The 18462-nt window shown below is 36.4% G+C and overlaps 1 protein-coding gene across 3 annotated transcripts in view; it reads left to right on the top strand.

Moving 5' to 3' along the window:
* The window catches only part of Ddx1 (DEAD-box helicase 1), a 37008-nt gene extending 19125 nt beyond the window's left edge, over positions 1 to 17883 (top strand). For all 3 annotated transcript variants that reach the window (XM_090337430.1, XM_090337433.1, XM_090337431.1), the window contains 15 exons: positions 123 to 237; positions 1040 to 1178; positions 2409 to 2469; positions 4886 to 4984; positions 6038 to 6127; positions 6692 to 6880; positions 9491 to 9542; positions 10921 to 11067; positions 13922 to 14013; positions 15124 to 15196; positions 15312 to 15384; positions 15463 to 15505; positions 16405 to 16500; positions 16780 to 16900; positions 17560 to 17883. In XM_090337430.1, coding sequence (XP_090193556.1) covers positions 123 to 237; positions 1040 to 1178; positions 2409 to 2469; positions 4886 to 4984; positions 6038 to 6127; positions 6692 to 6880; positions 9491 to 9542; positions 10921 to 11067; positions 13922 to 14013; positions 15124 to 15196; positions 15312 to 15384; positions 15463 to 15505; positions 16405 to 16500; positions 16780 to 16900; positions 17560 to 17690 — 1521 coding nt within the window. In that variant the 3' untranslated portion in view covers positions 17691 to 17883. The remainder of the gene's footprint in view (positions 1 to 122; positions 238 to 1039; positions 1179 to 2408; positions 2470 to 4885; positions 4985 to 6037; positions 6128 to 6691; positions 6881 to 9490; positions 9543 to 10920; positions 11068 to 13921; positions 14014 to 15123; positions 15197 to 15311; positions 15385 to 15462; positions 15506 to 16404; positions 16501 to 16779; positions 16901 to 17559) is intronic.
* The last annotated feature ends 579 nt before the right edge of the window (positions 17884 to 18462 follow it).

The raw sequence follows: 18462 nt of genomic DNA, 5'->3' as shown, positions 1-18462 counted from the left end.
AGATTCTAGTTAGAAATTCATATGCTCACCAGCTACATTGCATTGCCTTTTATGGAGCAGTTTGCTATAAGTTAATAGTTTTGTTTTGTTTTGTTTTGTTTTTTCTCTTTATTCGTTGCTAGAATGCCGAACTAAAATTTAACTTTGGGGAAGAAGAATTTAAGTTCCCACCTAAAGATGGCTTTGTTGCTCTTTCCAAGGCACCAGATAGTTATGTTGTCAAGTCACAGCACACAGGTATTGTACACAGGATATAGGTTTCTATAATGGAATGTTAAGTAAAATCTGGCATGTAGGTCTTCTCAGAGGGAGAGTTCAGTTTATCTCCCTTTCTGGCTTAGTTATACATCTTTATTCAACATAGAAAAGTTGTAACTACACCCATAGTGTCGCCACACATCAAAGTTGTAATTGAACCATGAAGTCCAGAGTTTAATTCTGAACTGTTTGGTATCAGGTTAACCAGTTAGAGCATCTTGGCCTTGCTGGTAATGGTATTTAATATGTGTGCACTGGTACGGGTTAAACACGTTAAGTCACTACAACCTTATGAAGCAGTCTTCTCTTTGTATGATGACGGACGATGAACCTGGGGAATAAGAAAAAATAAGTGGTAGAATTGACTATAAATTTAAGCAGTCTGATGTGAGCTTATACCTCCCCCTTTAGATTACCTAGTATACTTCATCTATTTAAAGTAAACCCTGGCTTATTTACCGGAAACCAATAGGTCATTTTTACAGTTACAGCCATCAGTGACATTTATGGCAAAAGCAGGCGTAATTTAAAAAAAGTACAGTTTTAGAATTTGGGCTTTGTTTTGTTTGACTGTCTTCTATACGTATTTCCTCTCCTTCCTGGGGATTGAACCCAGACTCAAATGTGCTAGGCAGGTGCCCTACCACTTGAGCTATGCACCTGGCTGGGCCTGTACTTTTTGCCAGTTGTTATTTAGAACATTGACATATTCTAGCTCCTGTTTTACAGACTGTGGTAATTTTAGGTGTGGCTTAAATGCGCTGTGATCTTTTCTTCTAAGGAAATGCGCAAGTGACACAGACCAAGTTTCTTCCCAATGCTCCAAAAGCTCTCATTGTCGAGCCCTCCCGGGAACTCGCGGAGCAAACCTTGAATAACGTTAAACAGTTTAAGAAATACATTGATAACCCTAAATTGAGGTAAGTCTCTCTCTTTGCTCAGATGCCTTTTTGTCATTAGGTTTAAAGTGTTCTAGAAGAAAAGTACAAAAAGAGCAATATTTAATATATATGTGTAATATACATGTGTCAATATGTAAATAGTTTATATGTAGTATCAGTGTTTCCCTTGTAACACTTTAAACTTAATTCTTTGCCAGGTGGTATTTTTGTTACTTTTAGGCAAAACTAAGTTGTGATTTTTTTTTTTTTCTCCCTGTCTTACAGAAAAAGTCATGATGGTGGGGGGAGGGGTGGTGGATGAATGAGGAAAGGAAAGGAGAATGAAGTTCTAAAATTTGATGTGTTCATGCTAGGCAAACACTCTACCACTAGGCCAAACTCCGGGCCTCTAAGAGTTCTTTATACATTTTGAGGTATATTATTGTGTATATTAGATTTTTCTCTGAAAGTATTCTCTTCTGTTTTATGACTTGTCTTTTTAACTCTTTTGGATAGTACCTCTGGAGTCAAATGCTCTACCACTGAGCTATATGTATACCCCATTGCATAGTACCTTTGAACTTCTTAATTTTCAAGAACTCTAAATTTATTTTTTTTGTCACTGTTTTAGAATTATTATATAGTACTTAAAATAAGGTCATGAAAATCTACTCTAGTGTTTTCTGTGAGTTTATATTCTATCTTTCAGTTTTGTTCTGTTCCATGTAGAGATAATTTTTATGTATGTGTAAAGAAGGGGTCTGAATATAGACTTTTGTGTATGTTTGTGCACTACTCCCAGTACCATTTCTTGAGATAAGAAAAATTCAAACATAAAAGATTACTTTGAAATTAAATCCTCTCAGTTTTGTCTTCAGTTTCTAGTGTCCTTTCTTGAGGGCAACCATTTTACAGAGAGTGTGTTCTTTTAGAAATTTTTTTACAAATTCAAGTACATACATCCTTTGAAAAATACATTGAAATTTACATTGAAATTTGGTTTTAGAAGAGCTTGAATTATCCTAATATAGAAGGATATGTAAATGAGCAATCATTTTGTATGATCTTAAGTGTTCACATTTTCTCTAATTACTTGACTACTTGACAGCTTATACCTGACTGTTTCTGACCTTGAAAGTATTTACTATATTATAAATGCAGTATATATTACAGAAATTATTTATAATAGAGTAAATAATTTCCCAGAACAGATAAGATCTAACAGTGTAACGGACTTTCTGATTGTCTTATCATCTTGGCTTATTTCAGAGAGCTTCTGATCATTGGAGGTGTTGCAGCACGAGATCAACTCTCTGTTTTAGATAATGGGGTAAGTTATACTTTTAATTTTTGAACATTTCTTAGAAACGGATGTAATCATGCTTATAATCCCAGCATTGAGAGGTAGTGGTAGGGTTACAAATTTGAGTCCAGCCTGGATTAAAATGAGACATTTTTTACAGAGGAACAGTTCCCTTCCCTCTCCCAGCATACGAGCATACATATGTTGTTTAGCAGTATGGTTCTGTTTTTTGTTTTGTTTTGTTTTCTCTGCATAAGAAAAATAAATGAGACTGAAATTAGTACAAGGTCAAAAGTATTCATTCATCAGAGACATCTTGAACATATACCTTCTCTTTCTCCAGAAATATACAGATTGGCAGTTTTCTCTAAATTCTTTGTACAAAATTTGACTATAAATCAATTTCTGTTTAATCTTTTAGTGCCTGATAATTTCATTGTAGCTTTTATTAATTAAATATCACAGTTATTTTGGGGGGAATAGGACAAAAGAAACTAAAATTAAGGTTAAAAGTGGAGATGCTGTAGATTGCAGAAAAGTGTAGAAGTTTTAGCAGAGACTTTTGTAAGGATGAGGATTTGAAGTTAATTGGTAGGAGAAAAATGATTTTATATATGTGTAAGGGGAATTCTTAAAAGATTTCCCAGACATGCCACTTTTGTAAAGGACAAAAGTGAGACTTCCAGTTGTTTGGGAAATTCTCACTGTGTTCATCAGTTCTCTGACGTTAAAATTTCATGAAAGAATTCTAAACTTATGGAATAAACTTTCAAATTTTCCTTTTAATGCCTTTCCTGACTATTTCATTTAATCTAAACCACTTGATACTGAGTGATGGCGAGCCATCATGCTCTTTTTCTATTCCATTTGTTCCCCTACCAGTCCTACTTTGATATCAATACACTTTTTTAGTATAGTTTTATTAATTAATTGTACAGAGAGGTTACAATTCAACATGTCTTTCTTATTATGATGCATCTTCATCAATGTCATTTCTTTCATCCTTCCGTCGACTTTAGATTTGACCTGGTTTAGTATAATCATCAAGGAATCATTACTGTACTTGTTAATGTTATTGCAAGATGAGTGCTTTTGCCTTGATACATTTTGTTTAGTAGGAAACATTTTATTTTTGTGGTTGATAAGAAAATTAATAGGTTCATTTTCAGTCTTGATTTTCTTAAACCAAAACTCATTAAGTTTCTTACAACATATTATCCAGCTACGGTGCTTTTAGGAAATCAAATCTGCAGTTACCAATCATATTTTCAACTTTGATACTGACTGAAGCCTTAGCTCTGGGTTGTATCTTAAGCAAGTTGGCTTTGGGGTTACAGAGTGAAACTACTTTGTTTCTTATCTCCTCAAGTCTCTGTGTAGACAATATGCAGTTGATGCCTGTAGGAATGCTGAATGGTTATACTTCCTTATGTTTGGATTCTGCTTTTGAATGCTAGTATGGATACTTACTAGCTGTATAAGCTAAATGCTTGTGGCTTTAATATTTATAAGCTTCAGTTTCCTTCCTCATTAAAAAAAAAATAATATGGTGTGATTTCAGAAGAGGGCCTATTTGGGGAAGGGGTCAGCAGAAAGGTAGAGCAACAGCAAAGGAGAGGCTGACCAGTTTTGAAGTACATTACATGTTGCTGTGTAATACCATACTGAAACTGACTGAAAATTTTAAAAGGGGTAAAAAAAGGGATTAAGAGAGTTGTAGAGGAGATGAATTTAGTTAAATTATGTGTATGTCTGTATGTATATGTAAAATCTGAATGAAACCCTCCTTTGTATAATTTATGCTAATAAAAATAGGAATAATAATGGTTGTACTTTACAGAGTGGTCACTGGAAAGTTGTAAGATGTTAAGCATAGTGTCTATTCCTTAGAAATGAACACTTGAGAATAAAAAAAATAAAAATTTGTCATCAATATTGTTAATTATAACCAATTTATTGAGCCCCCAGTACACTGGATGATCAAGAACTTTATGTATCTTCTCTCTTAATATTCATAAGCTATCTTGCAGACCAAAGGTACTCCTCTAGTTAAAAATGAGAAAATTGATATTAGGGTATATTTAAAAAGTGTGAGCACACAGTTGTATAATGTAAGACTGAGATTTCAATTCTGATTTACTTTCAAATTCATGCAAATTCATCTTGACTTTTCCTTGGGGGGGGAATGTATGCATTAGACTGTGTGTATATGTGTGTGTAGACACATTACAATTAAGACGTCCAAAATTATTTGCCAAAGCCTTCACATTTATGTAAAGCCAAACTGGCTTGATATATGGCAATTTCTATAACTCCTGCAGAAATTTAACATTGACTGTGATGGAATATGCATGTTGTTACTTTAAGTAGACTATTATTGATTCTGTTTTAGGCAGTTGTAACAATTCTTGTATTTTCACTAGGTGCTTTTGCTATTTTTTAGGTGGATATTGTTGTAGGTACTCCAGGAAGACTAGATGATTTGGTGTCAACTGGAAAATTGAACTTATCTCAAGTCAGATTCCTGGTCCTGGATGAAGCTGTATGTTCAAATATAGTCATGATTTAAAAACATTTGTTTATGAGTTTAGAGATAAATATATAAAATGAAGAATAAAATGCGATTCAGTCATGTTCCTACCACCTAGAGATAACTCTTGTTACTGATTTGCTATATTTTCATCTATTCTTTATATTTATATAAATACAGTTGACCTTATTTATTTTTGTAAATTTCATAGACCCAGATTCGACTAAGCTTGAATCAAAAATACTTGATCCAGCTATTTTTTTGCACTATTTACATTGCATGATGTTTGTAGACTATCAAAAGGATTTAGAGAATATGAGTGTACATCAAATATTAGATTTTATAAAGTATAAATATTGTATGTGATGATTTGTTAATCATTCTTGAAGGTTTTTTTTTACTCTAAATGGGTATCTTATTTTTACATACTACGAATTACTTCATTGTCATAGTTGGAAAAGGTAGATGATATGGAAGGTTATCAATGTGTTTGAAGGATTTGAGACTCGTAAAAATTACTTTTAGGGTGAACTGTTACATAGAACCAGAAACCTTATTTTCATACTAAACTCATAATCTGCTAGGTGCCAGTGGCTCACACCTGTAATCCTATCTACTCAGGAGGCTGAGATCTTAAGGATTTCAGTTCAAAGCCAACCCAGGCATAACATCTGTGAGATTCTTATCTGTAACTAACCACTAGAAAACTGGAAGTGATGCAGTGGCTCAGAGGGTAGGGTGGTATTCTTGAGCTGAAGAGCTCAGGGATGGTGCCCAGGCACTGACAAAACCAATAACAACAACCTCAAAATCTTAAGGACATATGTTAAAGTTTAATTCTTTCTGGAATACTAGAGTATGATTTTAGATTGGTAATTGTAGCTTTTCATATTTTAGTCATAAGGAACCTGAAGTTGAATTTATCTTTAAATATCTAACAGAAAATAATACTTTTGAAAATATAGAAATAAAGAATGAAGTGGTTTCTTTATCATACATTTTAAATTGGACTGAGAAAGATTTTGATACTGATTGAACATGTATGTTTTTCTTTACTTCCTGCAGGATGGACTTCTTTCTCAAGGCTATTCTGATTTTATAAACAGGGTGCACAGTCAGATTCCTCAGATTACCTCTGATGGAAAAAGACTTCAGGTATCAAGTGACTAATGCAACTTAAGATACATAGCCCGTTGTTAATTCAGGGTCAGAGTATTTTGCTTCAGTATCTTAGATGTTACAGAAGACTAAGTATAGAATCCCCAGCTATTCTTTCCTGGAGAACACATAGGATTCCTATGCTTACATTATTAGTGTGGCTTCCTGCTTGAAGGAAAAATAACTCCAGCTATTGACAAATAACTCCTCAGTGGCAATTTCTGGAAATGTTTTTAATTTTTTCCTTCTCCTTTAGGAAGTATTTGAGAGGAATAAGCTTTTGTGAGAAGTAGATAAATAGTAACTTGGAACTTCTGACTATTGAAAACCTTACTTTGTACGACTGAGGAAGAAGTGACATGATGTCTGTGTGCAAGTGAGGGGACTGACTCTCAGAGAGGTCATCTTGCCCAAAGTCACAAGGGTTGTTGCTTCACAGTATTAGAACTTGTCTTTGGAGACCACACTATCTTTCTTTGACCTCACACCGATATTAGTTTGATATAATAAATGTTATTATAACTTAAAAGTTTGTCTGAGTTTGAGGTTTCCTATTCCTAGGTGATCGTTTGCTCTGCTACTTTGCATTCCTTTGATGTAAAGAAGCTGTCTGAGAAGATAATGCATTTTCCCACCTGGGTTGATTTAAAAGGAGAAGATTCTGTTCCTGATACTGTGCACCATGTTGTTGTCCCTGTGAATCCCAAAAATGACAAGCTCTGGGAAAGGCTGGGGAAAAACCATATTAGAGTAAGTACTTTGAAGACTCCTAACACTTGTATAGGGCAAAGCAGCTCACAAACTAGTAAACCCTGGGCTCTTAGTGGTTCTTTAATCAGATTTTATGTCAAAGAAAAGTCTTACATGTCACTGTTAAAGCTTGGAACTTTAAAATAACAAAGTTCACTGAATAAATGAGGAGGGACCCCTATATAAAATTACGTCTTCAATCAGCTTCCTTGTTATAATTTTTTTTTTTGCTTTATTTTTTTTATTGTAATTAGTAAAAGGGTTACATGATATTTGCCAGATAGAAGGTGCATTAATTCACATACATTGATACCCTTTCACATGTCTTGGTACCCGTTTCCCTCCCCCCCCCCACACCCCCCACAACAATCATTCATTATATGGCTTTTGTTTCACTATCCTGGAGGTCCTTTCAATTGGCTTCACATTATATGTCCTTATGTATCAAGATTTTGCTCTATTGCAAATCTCTGCTAGTAGAGCCCAAGGTTTCTACTGATTATGACGAATGAGGGAAACCATTGAGCCTAAGTTCCTTTGAGTCTGGCTTACTTCACTTAATATGATTTTTTCTAAGTCTTTCCATTTCCTAACAAATGGGGCAATGTCATTCTTTCTGACAGCAGCATAGAATTCCATTGTGTACAAATACCACAACTTGTTGATCCACTCATCAACTGAGGGACATCTAGGTTGGTTCCATATCTTTGCTATGGTGAATAGTGCTGCAATGAGCATTGTTGTGCTAGTGGGTTTAGTATGTCCTTGTTTCTGGATGGTTGGGTAAATGCCAAGTAGTGGAATTGCTGGGTCATAGGGGAGTTCTATGTTTAGCCTTTTGAGGCACTGCCACACTGCTTTCCATAGTGGTTGAACGAGTTTGCACTTCCACCAACAGTGTAGTAGTGACCCCTCCTGGCCACATCCCCTCCAGCATCTGTTGTCATTTGTTTTCCTGATCCTGGCCATTCTAGCTGGAGTGAGGTAGAATCTTAGAGTTGTTTTGATTTGCATTTCTTTTATGACCAGAGATGTTGAGCATTTCTTCATGTGTCTATAGGCCATTTTTGTTTCTTCTTCAGAGAAGATTCTCTTTAAGTCTTTGGCCCATTTTTTAATGGGATGGTTGTTACTTTGGAGGTTAGTTTTGGAGTGATTCAATTTTTTGAGTTGTTGATATATTTTAGATATGAGGCCTTTGTCCGTTGTTTGGTTGGTGAAGATCTTCTCCCACTCTGTAGGCTTCCTGATTAGTTTACTAGCTATGTCCTTTGCCCTACAAAAGCTCTGCAGTTTAATGCAGTCCCACTTATCCAGCCTTTCTCTGATTTGTTGTGATTCTTGGTCCTTATTAAGAAAGTTTCGACCTGTGCCAAGGAGGCCTAGTGTATCTCCTATTCTTTCCTGTAGAGTTTTCAGTGTGTCAGCTTTTACCTCCAGGTCTTTGATCCATTTGGAGTTAATTCTAGTGCAAGGTGACAAAGAAGGATCCAGCTTTAGTTTTCTGCAGGTGCTTAACCAGTTCTGCCAGCACAACTTGTTGAAGAGGCTGTCTTTCTTCCATTCTATTTTTTTGGCTCCCTTGTCAAAGATTAGGTGGCCATAGGTGTGTGGTTTAATATCTGGGTCCTCAGTTCTATTCCATTGGTCTTCAGGCCTGTTCCTGTGCCAGTACCAAGCTGTTTTGAGAATTATAGCTCTGTAATAGAGTCTAAAGTTTGGAATTGAAATTCCTCCAGTGCTGTTCTTTCTGCTAAGAAGTGTTTTTGCTATACGGGGTCTTTTATTATTCCATATGAAATTTTGGATTGCCTCTTCTATTTCTTTAAAGAATGACATTGGGATGTTGATGGGTATTGCATTGAATTTGTAGATAGCTCTTGGCAAGATTGTCATTTTCACAATGTTGATTCTTCCAATCCAGGAGCATGGGAGGTTTTTCCATTTTCTTAGTTCTGCTTTAATTTATAAGTAAATAGAATAGCATCTTTAATTTCAGCTGCAGTAATTTCTACTTTTAGCATTATTTTGTATTATTTACTCTTTTTTTGCCAGTCCTGGGCCTTGAACTCAGGGCTTAAGCACTGTCCTTGGACTTTCTCCAGGCTAGAGCTCTACCACTTGAGCTACAGCACCACTTCTGGCTTTTTTCTATGTATGTAGTACTGAGGAATCGAACCCTAGTCTTCGTGTATGCTAGGCAAGCACTCTACCACTAGCCATACTCCCGACTCCTGGCAATATTTTAATAAGAGACCCATCATAACCTGTCAGTGTGCCATGGTCTCTTGAAAATCACCTTATTGTGGCTACCTTGTCATCTTCCCCACTGTGACCTCATTTATTCTCATTTAAGGATATACTTACAAATGCACAATCATCTGAAAAACACATTTGTTTTTATTCTTACATTTGTAGTTAATTGCCTAAACCTACCATTCATGAAGAATTTTCTTGAACCTAAAAAGTGGTTTTGTCTAGATTATAAAGGTGTCTGAAATATGAGCCAAAGAGAAGCATAGATCATTTTTCAAAATAATAATAAATGATACCTATTTTCACTTACTCTTTAACATTCTGTCTTCCTTTTTTATTCCTTTCTTTTGATAGACTGATGATGTACATGCAAAAGACAACACAAGACCTGGTGCTAACAGTCCAGGTAAGTTGAGTCAATAAAATATATTGAAAGATCTAGAAAATAGTTTTTTGAGTTGAGTTTATGGTCCTATCTACTCCTTTTTTTTCACCCTCATTGATCATGGGGCTTGAATTCTGAGCCTGTCCACTGTCCCTGAGCTCATTAGCTTAAGGCTACCAATGTGCTCCCTTGAGCCACTTTGATTTTCTAGTGGTTAATTGGAGATAAGAGTCTCAGGGATTTTTGTACCAGGCTAGCTTTGAAACACAATCCTAAGATCTCAGCCTCCTAAGTAGCTAGGATTGCATGCATGAGCCATCGGCGTCCTGTTGTGCTATCTATTCTTAAGTAGGACATTTGAAACAAAAATAAAAAAAACAATGAAGAGGGCCGGGAGTTTGGTCTAGTGGTAGAGTGCTTGCCTAGCATGCACAAAGACCCGGGTTCGATTCCTTGGTACCACTTACTTAGAAAAAGCCAGAAGTGGTGCTGAGGCTTAAGTGGTATAGTTCTAGCCTTGAGAAAAATCCAAGAACAGTCGTCAGGCCCTGAGCTTAACCCCAGGACTGGCAAAAAAAACCTCAAAAAAACAAAACAACAACAACAACAACAACAAAAAACAATAAAGAGATTGGGGAAAGCTGTAACCGTCAACTTGAAGAAGGATGTCAATCACAGAACTTAGTTATTAATCTTCCCGTAACTCACTTGTCTGGTTCCAACCCAACCCTTAAGAAAGAAGTGAAGAAGAAAGGAAGGGAGAATTAGGGAGAGAACTTACCTAGTATGATTGATGCCTAGTTAATAGAATAAACAAGGTAGGCATGGAGGCTCATACCTCTAATCTTAGATTCTTTTGGAGGCTGAGATCCAAAGTTCAAGGTCACAGAGTCGCTTGCACAAACAAATCCAAGAGACCCTTCTCTCCAGTTTGGAAGTGGAGGTGTGCCTCAAGTGGTAGAGTGCCAGCTGTGAGCAAAAACACCAAGTGAGTGTGCTTAACCAAACACACATACAGAACCAAACACAAACACACAAATCTGAACATTCATTGCATTTTTTGAGCATTTAGGTAAATTAATACAAAGGTAGATTATGACTAGATGACTAGCAGTCCATGAAAAGTAACAAAAGTTTTGCTGTGAGTTTCTATTTTAATTTGTATGTGTATCCTCATAAGAAATGAGGTTATTGTTGTTTCTGTTTCTGAGAAAGTAACATAAAAATATTAACTGGAAAAATAACAGCAAAAGACAATGTATCGATTTGCTAGCTCACTCTCTTGTTTATGGTACCTGTAGTGAAGCAGTTTTCTTAGAGTTGGGCAAGGTCTGTGATGAATTACATACTTCATGACACCTTGAGATTGAAACCTTGTTAATTTGCTTTGATATTCAAGAGATGTGGTCTGAAGCTATTAAAATCCTGAAGGGGGAGTATGCTGTCCGCGCAATCAAGGAACACAAGATGGATCAAGCAATTGTCTTCTGCAGAACCAAAATAGACTGTGATAACTTGGAGCAGTACTTCATGCAACAAGGAGGAGGTAATTTTTCTACACCTGAAGTTTTCTCGTGGAATAGATTACTGGGTTCATGTAATTTAGAGCTGTGACAGCTCATTGTTATCCATTTGGTTTATTTATTACTTTTCCATGTAGTAAGTCCTAGGAAAACAATGAGAATGTTCTCCACATAGCTGTATATTCTTTATAGTGAACTTGAATCCTAGTATTTTGAGGCCTTCATGTCACATGGGAGAGATACAAATTTATTGCTTTAGCTTCGGTGTTGAAGTATAATACCTAAAATAATTGTAGTCACTAAAATAATAGCATATGGGGAAGGGAAAAAGAAACAAACTAAAAACGCTAAGAAAGGAAGAAAGAAGCTGGGTATGATAGCACATGCTTTTAATTCCAGCTCTTGGGAATTGAAGGAGACAGAAAGACAGACTTGAAGACCAGGTTGGGCTCTGAGAGATACCTCAGGTAGTGTTTACCCTGGATTCAGCCTCTAGCACCTGAAATCCAAGGAAGGGAAACAGGAAGTGAACCTTGGACTCCATCTCCAGCACCTCAAAATGAAGGAAAGGAGCAAGTGAGGAAGTGAGACAGAGTAATAAGATTAGTATAAATAATACTAAGTATCAGTGTATTGACTTTTGCTGGTGGACATGGGGTTTTAAATTAGATGAACTATGAATTTCAAAAACATGTTGAATGAAGGACCTCTTACCCAAAGTCACTCACTGTGTCAATTTAATGACTTTAAGATTTATTTATTTATTGTGGGTTCTGGGGCTTGAACTGGGTGGGACGCTGTCCTTGAGCTCTTCAGTTCAAGGTTACCACCCCACCCTTGAGCCAAGCCCCACTTCTCGTTTTCTAGAAGTTAATTGGAGATAAGAGTCTCTGGTCCTTTTGTGCCTGGGCTGGCTTTGAATCTTGATCCTCAGATCTCAGCCTCCTGAGTAGCTAGGATTACAGGCGTGAGCCACAGCGCCTGGCTACTTTAACATTTTTAAATGATTATTTTTTTATTTTTTGTGGTTTCATTCAGTGCCTTGCACTTGCCAGGCAAGTGCTCTGCTGCTTGAGCCACACCCCAGCCCTTGCTTCCTTCAGCTATTTTCCTGATAGTGCTTTTGGCTGAGGCCAGCCTTGGCATAATCACCCTACCATTGCTTCACAGGTAGCTGGGACTATGCATGCTTGTTTCCATGCCTATCTTACATTTTTGCTGTACTGACTGTCCTTCAGATCTCTACCTTCCAAGTAACTGACATTGCAGGCATGCATCACCACACGTAGTACCGAATATAGAATTTAAAAGTGAATGAATAGACCCTGGTCATTACATTGAATAGTAACACATTTTCTTTCCAAGGTCCAGCGATTATATTTATATAGTTATTTTAGAGTCATTTTTTTTTTTTTTTTTTTGCCAGTCCTGGGCTTGAGCTCAGGGCCTGAGCACTGTTCTTGGACTTTCTCAAGGCTAGAGCTCTACCACTTGAGCCTCAGCACCACTTCTGGCTTTTTTCTATGTATGTGGTACCCAGGAATTAAACCCAGGTCTTCGTGCATGCTAGGCAAGCACTCTACCACTAGGCCAAACTCCTGGCCCCTAGAGTCATTTTTTGTACCATTTTCTTCTTGTCCTGTTTTGAGTAGAGGAGTTAAATGTAAAGAATGTCACTGATCAGTATATTCCTTGGTTCCCTTTATTCTTTCTTAAATATTCTGGAAAACACATTTACCAAACTGTAGCTAAAAGCAAATCACAATATATACCAGGTTCAAGAAGTTTAATGGAGGTAGGGAAGAATAGAATATTTCCTGCATCCTTTCTAGAGAGTAGAAACCACTGGAATTCACAATTCAGTAACACCTCAACTATATGCTTATGGAAGTTCTTTTTTCCCTGGTTTTTTTTGTCTCTGCATACCTGGTTTTCCTGTTAGTTGTTTTGAATCGAAGCCTTTCAGAATGTAGTGTACTTTAAGTATACTTTTGAGTATACTTTATCAAAGTAGATTTATTATATAACATAATCAAGTGACAATTATTCTTCTTAATAATCTCAGAGTAGTGCCTACGGATTATGTTCAGTTGGGGGGGTGTTTGTCCTAAAATAGGATAAACTGTAATTTTTTTTAAGTGTTCTTTGTCTAACAGAAGAATGCCCTTTTTGAGGCTGGCTACTACTATATCTACTTCCAAAATCGTACCTCTCCCCCTTCCATTTTGTGGTTTCAAAACAATCAGTTCTAGCCTAGAAACCCAACAGAGAAGCTGTCAAGAGAAGAAGGCAGACTGGGCACCTTTCTTTTTAGGGAAGGTGTGAATATCATGATACTGTGGTTCTTCTCAAAGGAGCCATGTGCCTTTTTGGGTCTTAGTTTTATAGAGAATAAAGAAGTTCTTAGTTGACACATTGTATAAACTACTCTTACAGATGGGGAAGGTTAACTTAAAACTTTCTTAAAAATTCCTTGGAGCTTATTTTTTTATTTTATTTTTTTGCCAGTTTTGGACTTGAGTTGAGGGTCTGAGCACTGTCTTTCGACAGTGGTAGTGGTAGGCTAGAGCTCTAGTTGTGCCTCAATACTGCTTCCGGCTTTTTTCTATGTATGTGGTACCGAGAAATTGAACCCAGGTCTTGGTGCATGCTAGGCTAGCACTCTACCACTAGGCCAAACTCCTGGCCCTCCATGGAGCTTATTATAATGCCATTTTTTGCCTGTGACAGAAATTGTGTTACCATGGTTTATGGCAAGTTGGGGTATAGAATTTGTGGAATTGTATGGTACTATAATAATCGAACTTTTATTGGCTTCTCAATATGGTTTTTAGGCCTAGTGATTGCCAAGATCAAATGTTCAATACTTTTCACTAGGACCTGATAAAAAAGGACACCAGTTCTCTTGTGTTTGTCTTCATGGTGACAGAAAACCACATGAGAGAAAACAAAACTTGGAGAGATTTAAGGTACTAATATTTAGTTGGCTATATATCCTTATTACTTAAGAAGGGGTGATTCTAGTTTTAATCAGTTCCATTTAATTCTACTTAAGAAATTCTTGCCTGGAAATTCAGAAACATTTCTATTCTGACATCATGGCAGGGGTTCATCTTGGTAAATGTTTTCTTCCCTAACAGTATAGCACTACTGCAATAAAATTCTCTGTTTAAGAAAATACTAATTCTTTCAGGTAGGAGAAGGATAGATAATCCACATGTGTAAGTCTTCTTTGTCTTTTTTTTTTTTTTAAGAAAGTATATAGTAATATTTATAGAAACTAATTGAAGACAAGTGAAGTAAATTATTTGTGGGATTAAAGGTATTTTGTTTTGATACTGTTTGGGGTAGACCTTTCTGGTTACAGATGGTCTAGAGAGTTCCTGGTGTAGTTGGGAGTAGGGCTTGAGCTATTTAGAGCTAAAGGTCATTCACTTAGCCACAGACATTGTCATTCATTTACCTGTGGGTTTATCCCAGTGTACAGTACAAATGTACAGGGAGCACTGAACTTGAGACTGTTGGATTAATTACATTTTCATGCTGGGCAAACTTGATAGAGATACTTAAACATGTTGCCTGGCCTCATGTCAGCATGGGTGTATCTTTTTTCCTCTGGGGTTTGTATGAGACCTGAAGTTCATACGCTCTTCTTTCTTTCCTCCAAATGTCTTAATTTTGCTGCACACAAAGACATCTAAATGCGCCGCTTGTATTTTCTTCACTTTGGGATTTTGTCCGTTAACACAAAACTGCAACCTCAGAGGAATATTCTACTAGTCTGGATTTATACATGCACATTTTATTCTGTTTTACCTTTTTCTTGAATTTTCAGAAATATTTCTTAAGTATTTCTCTCCAGTTGAAGCCAAATTTAAGCAGTGGATTGTTTAATGAATTCAGTCTGTTATCTTAAACAATATTTCAGCAATTTATAACATAAAATTTCTCTTAATTAGTTATGAATCTCTAACATGATATTAACATGTAGTTATTAGAGATCTCAATGAAAAGATAATATTTTTCTTTATTTTTTAGCATGTTTTCTGACATTTCTTTTTTTTCTTGGTTCTCTTTAGAAAGGAGATGTAAGATTCTTGATTTGCACAGATGTAGCTGCCAGAGGAATTGATATCCATGGTGTTCCTTATGGTAAAAATAAAATTAAAAAAAAAAAATCTTTGAATGCATGCAATTTAAATTTTAGATTTGTAAAGTTCATTTAATGTTTTTAAAATTTCAAACTAATGGTTGCTTTTACTTGTAGTCATAAATGTCACCCTGCCTGATGAAAAGCAAAACTACGTACACCGAATTGGCAGAGTAGGAAGAGCTGAAAGGTATTGTTGTGATCTCTTCCTCTTTAAGCATCTGTGTTTTAGAAATGAAGTCTAATAAAGACTTTTAAAATCTTTTAGGATGGGTCTGGCTATTTCCCTGGTGGCAACAGAAAAAGAAAAGGTAATCTTTTCAGTGCTCCACTGAATTCATGGTGCTTGTTGTAATTTTTAGATGCTGGCAGTAAAAGCAATTTGATTTCCCATTTCAGTTGGATTCAGGCAACTGGAATATGAAGAAATAAGCTTTTATGGCAAATTTTTCTCTATACTCATTGAATAAACAAACGTAAGGCAAGACTTAGAAAAAATACAAAATGAGATTTACCTTAATAGCCTTCATAAAACTATTTTTGACAAAAAAAAAAAGACGTGAAAATTAGTGTGATACCTTAGAAGACTGCTTAGGGTGAAACAACTTATTTTGATATAATTATAGATTTATAGAAAAGTTGTAATTAAAAAGTACTCCATTTCCCCAAATCACTTGTACATATTGCCCTACTTTTTTGATTCTCTTATACAAAACATACTTAGTTTTGTTTTTTTTAAATAGTAATCCCTGATATATTTTCTTTTACCTGTTTTGCTGTTGGTGGTGGTGGTCTGGGTGCTGACCCTGAGCTTTTTGCTCAAGACTGGCAGTCTGCCACTTTGAGCCACAGCACCACTTCCAGTTTTCCTGGTGGTTAATTGGAGATAATAGTCTCACAGACTTCTCTGCCTGGGCTGGCATTCAGCTGTGATCCTCAGATCTCAGCCTCCTTAGTAAGCTGTGAGGATTACAGGTGTGAGCCACCAGTGTCTAGCATCTTTCACCTTTTTTTGTCTTGAGAATTTCAACTACTCTATTTTAGGGCAACTTTTGGATTAGTCCCCAAAACCTCAGAAGATCTATGTAATGAGCTACTGACTAGTAATAGTAATGGGTCAAGAAATACATAGTTTATTTTTCTAGTGCTTTAAGAAATTTTTTATTTTAAAGTGTTCAGCATGTCCACATTTTCTTCATCTTTAACCTAGGTTTGGTATCATGTGTGTAGCAATCGTGGAAAAGGATGTTACAACACAAGACTCAAAGAAGACGGGGGCTGTACCATATGGTACAATGAGATGCAGGTGAGATCAACAAGCATAGAGAACATTAGGAATAACAGTGGTAATGTAGATTGTGCTTGTCTAGAAAAGTTAGATTTTCACTTTTAACTCACTGTGTGTCAGTGAAGAAGAGGAGTACTGGCTGTAGTTGGTAAATTATAATCAGTGAGCTTATATCTTCAGCAGTCTAACTTCCATTTATCTTAAGGATTCAGGCTTTTCAGGCTGTTGAATGCTGTTAAAATATAGTGGTAAGAATTATAGCTTTGGAAGTATTTTCATTTTCTCTCTTTTCCTTAGCTCTTATCTGAGATAGAAGAACACCTGAACTGTACCATTTCTCAAGTTGAGCCTGATATAAAGGTTCCAGTGGATGAGTTTGATGGGAAAGTTACCTATGGTCAAAAAAGGGCTGCTGGTGGTAAGCTTTTGAGTAGTTCAAAGTCTGCTTTACATGTGAATGTGTACCTCTTTTGAACTTGGGTTTGTGAGCAGAGTAATTTTGTTCCAGCATGCTGAGTATGTTATTAGCATATTAATGAGTATAACTACTTGTACTTTTTTAAGCACTTGTCCACTCTTGTCTTACAGCATTTTTATTGTGTGATCTGTATGTGAATGGGAGACAGCTGCTTAGCTGCTTCTCTCCAAGTGTTAATGTCAGAAGAACGCTTGAACTTTTTATGGAATTATTAGGGCACAGGAGAATAATATGTAATTTTGAACAAGGAACCAGAAACCATTAACTAAAGGTGCCAGCCAACCTCACCATTCAGTCTCTTTCCTAGAAAGCCCATCCTTAGCTAGCTCCTGAACATTTTTGATTCAGACTCAACTAGAGTTTGCAGATTGAGAGTGATAGGGAGGGGAAGGGCAGCTATTAGTAAAGTCCAGTTATTTATTTATGTTGAAATAATTGGTTTAAGATTTTATGACTGACATTCTGAAGACACCCTGCCTAGTAGTCCATTTTTATTGCTAGAAGTGATGTTTAAAGTGTTAGAGTTGAGCCAAAGTGTTGCTGACAAGTACTTCAAGCGTGTAGTTTACATTATTTTGTGATTTGTGTGTGTGATGCAGGTGGAAACTATAAAGGCCATGTGGATATTTTGGCACCTACTGTTCAAGAGTTGGCTGCCCTTGAAAAGGAGGCACAGACATCTTTCCTGCATCTTGGCTACCTTCCCAACCAGCTGTTCAGAACCTTCTGATTTTCATGTAGACTGAATACGCTTGGAGTAATACAGTCTGTAGTCTTAAAACTCTTCAGGCGGTTGCGCTGCTTCCAGGAGGCAGTGTTTATAGTAATTGAGCTGTTAATGCTAACTCTTGCATGTCAAGAAATAGTCATCTTAGGGATTTGTTGTAAAATGGCAGTCTGTGAAAATAAATTTGACAACTATACTTTTGTGAAGATTTGTTTGTGTCTTCTTTAATGTTACCTTTTCTCCCATCCTTTAAAGAATGCTCTGGGCTAGGGAGAGGAGACCTGCATGAAACCACTAGCAGATATGTGGTTGGTAGCTTTTCCACGGGCGTATTCCTAAGGGCAGTAGTTCTTCAGTTGGATAAGTTTGTGTAGGTGCATGTTAAAATTGGAAGAGAATTGTAACATAGAAGAAAAATTATGATCACAAGTGCGTGGTTGGTTTGAAATCCTGGAACAGTCTCAGGAGTAAGAGGTTTGGTAACTAAGGATTAGTAACTTAGGTGGGGCGATATTGAAGTTATATTTTGAAGGATTACCTTTTCAAGAATCTTTCTCTTCAGATTACACATACATAGCCAGGGAAATGAATTCCATCTATGGGCCCTCTACATCTTAAAATCAAGCTTAAAACTCAGTTCTCTGGGACACAATTTCTTAAATTCTGTCTCTTGCCTAAACTACCACAAAGAAAAAGGGAGATGTCTGAACTATTCATTTATGCCTTGGTTTATAGGCATTTTTTTTTTGTGGGAATTGGGGAGGGAATTACTCTT

This window comes from Megascapheus bottae, chromosome 7 (genome assembly GCF_031878675.1).
Source record: "Megascapheus bottae isolate mThoBot1 chromosome 7, mThoBot2.hap1, whole genome shotgun sequence".
Lineage (NCBI taxonomy): Eukaryota > Metazoa > Chordata > Mammalia > Rodentia > Geomyidae > Megascapheus > Megascapheus bottae.
The sequence above is the reverse complement of the archived record's forward strand: the minus strand, read 5'-3'. Positions and strand labels throughout refer to the sequence as shown.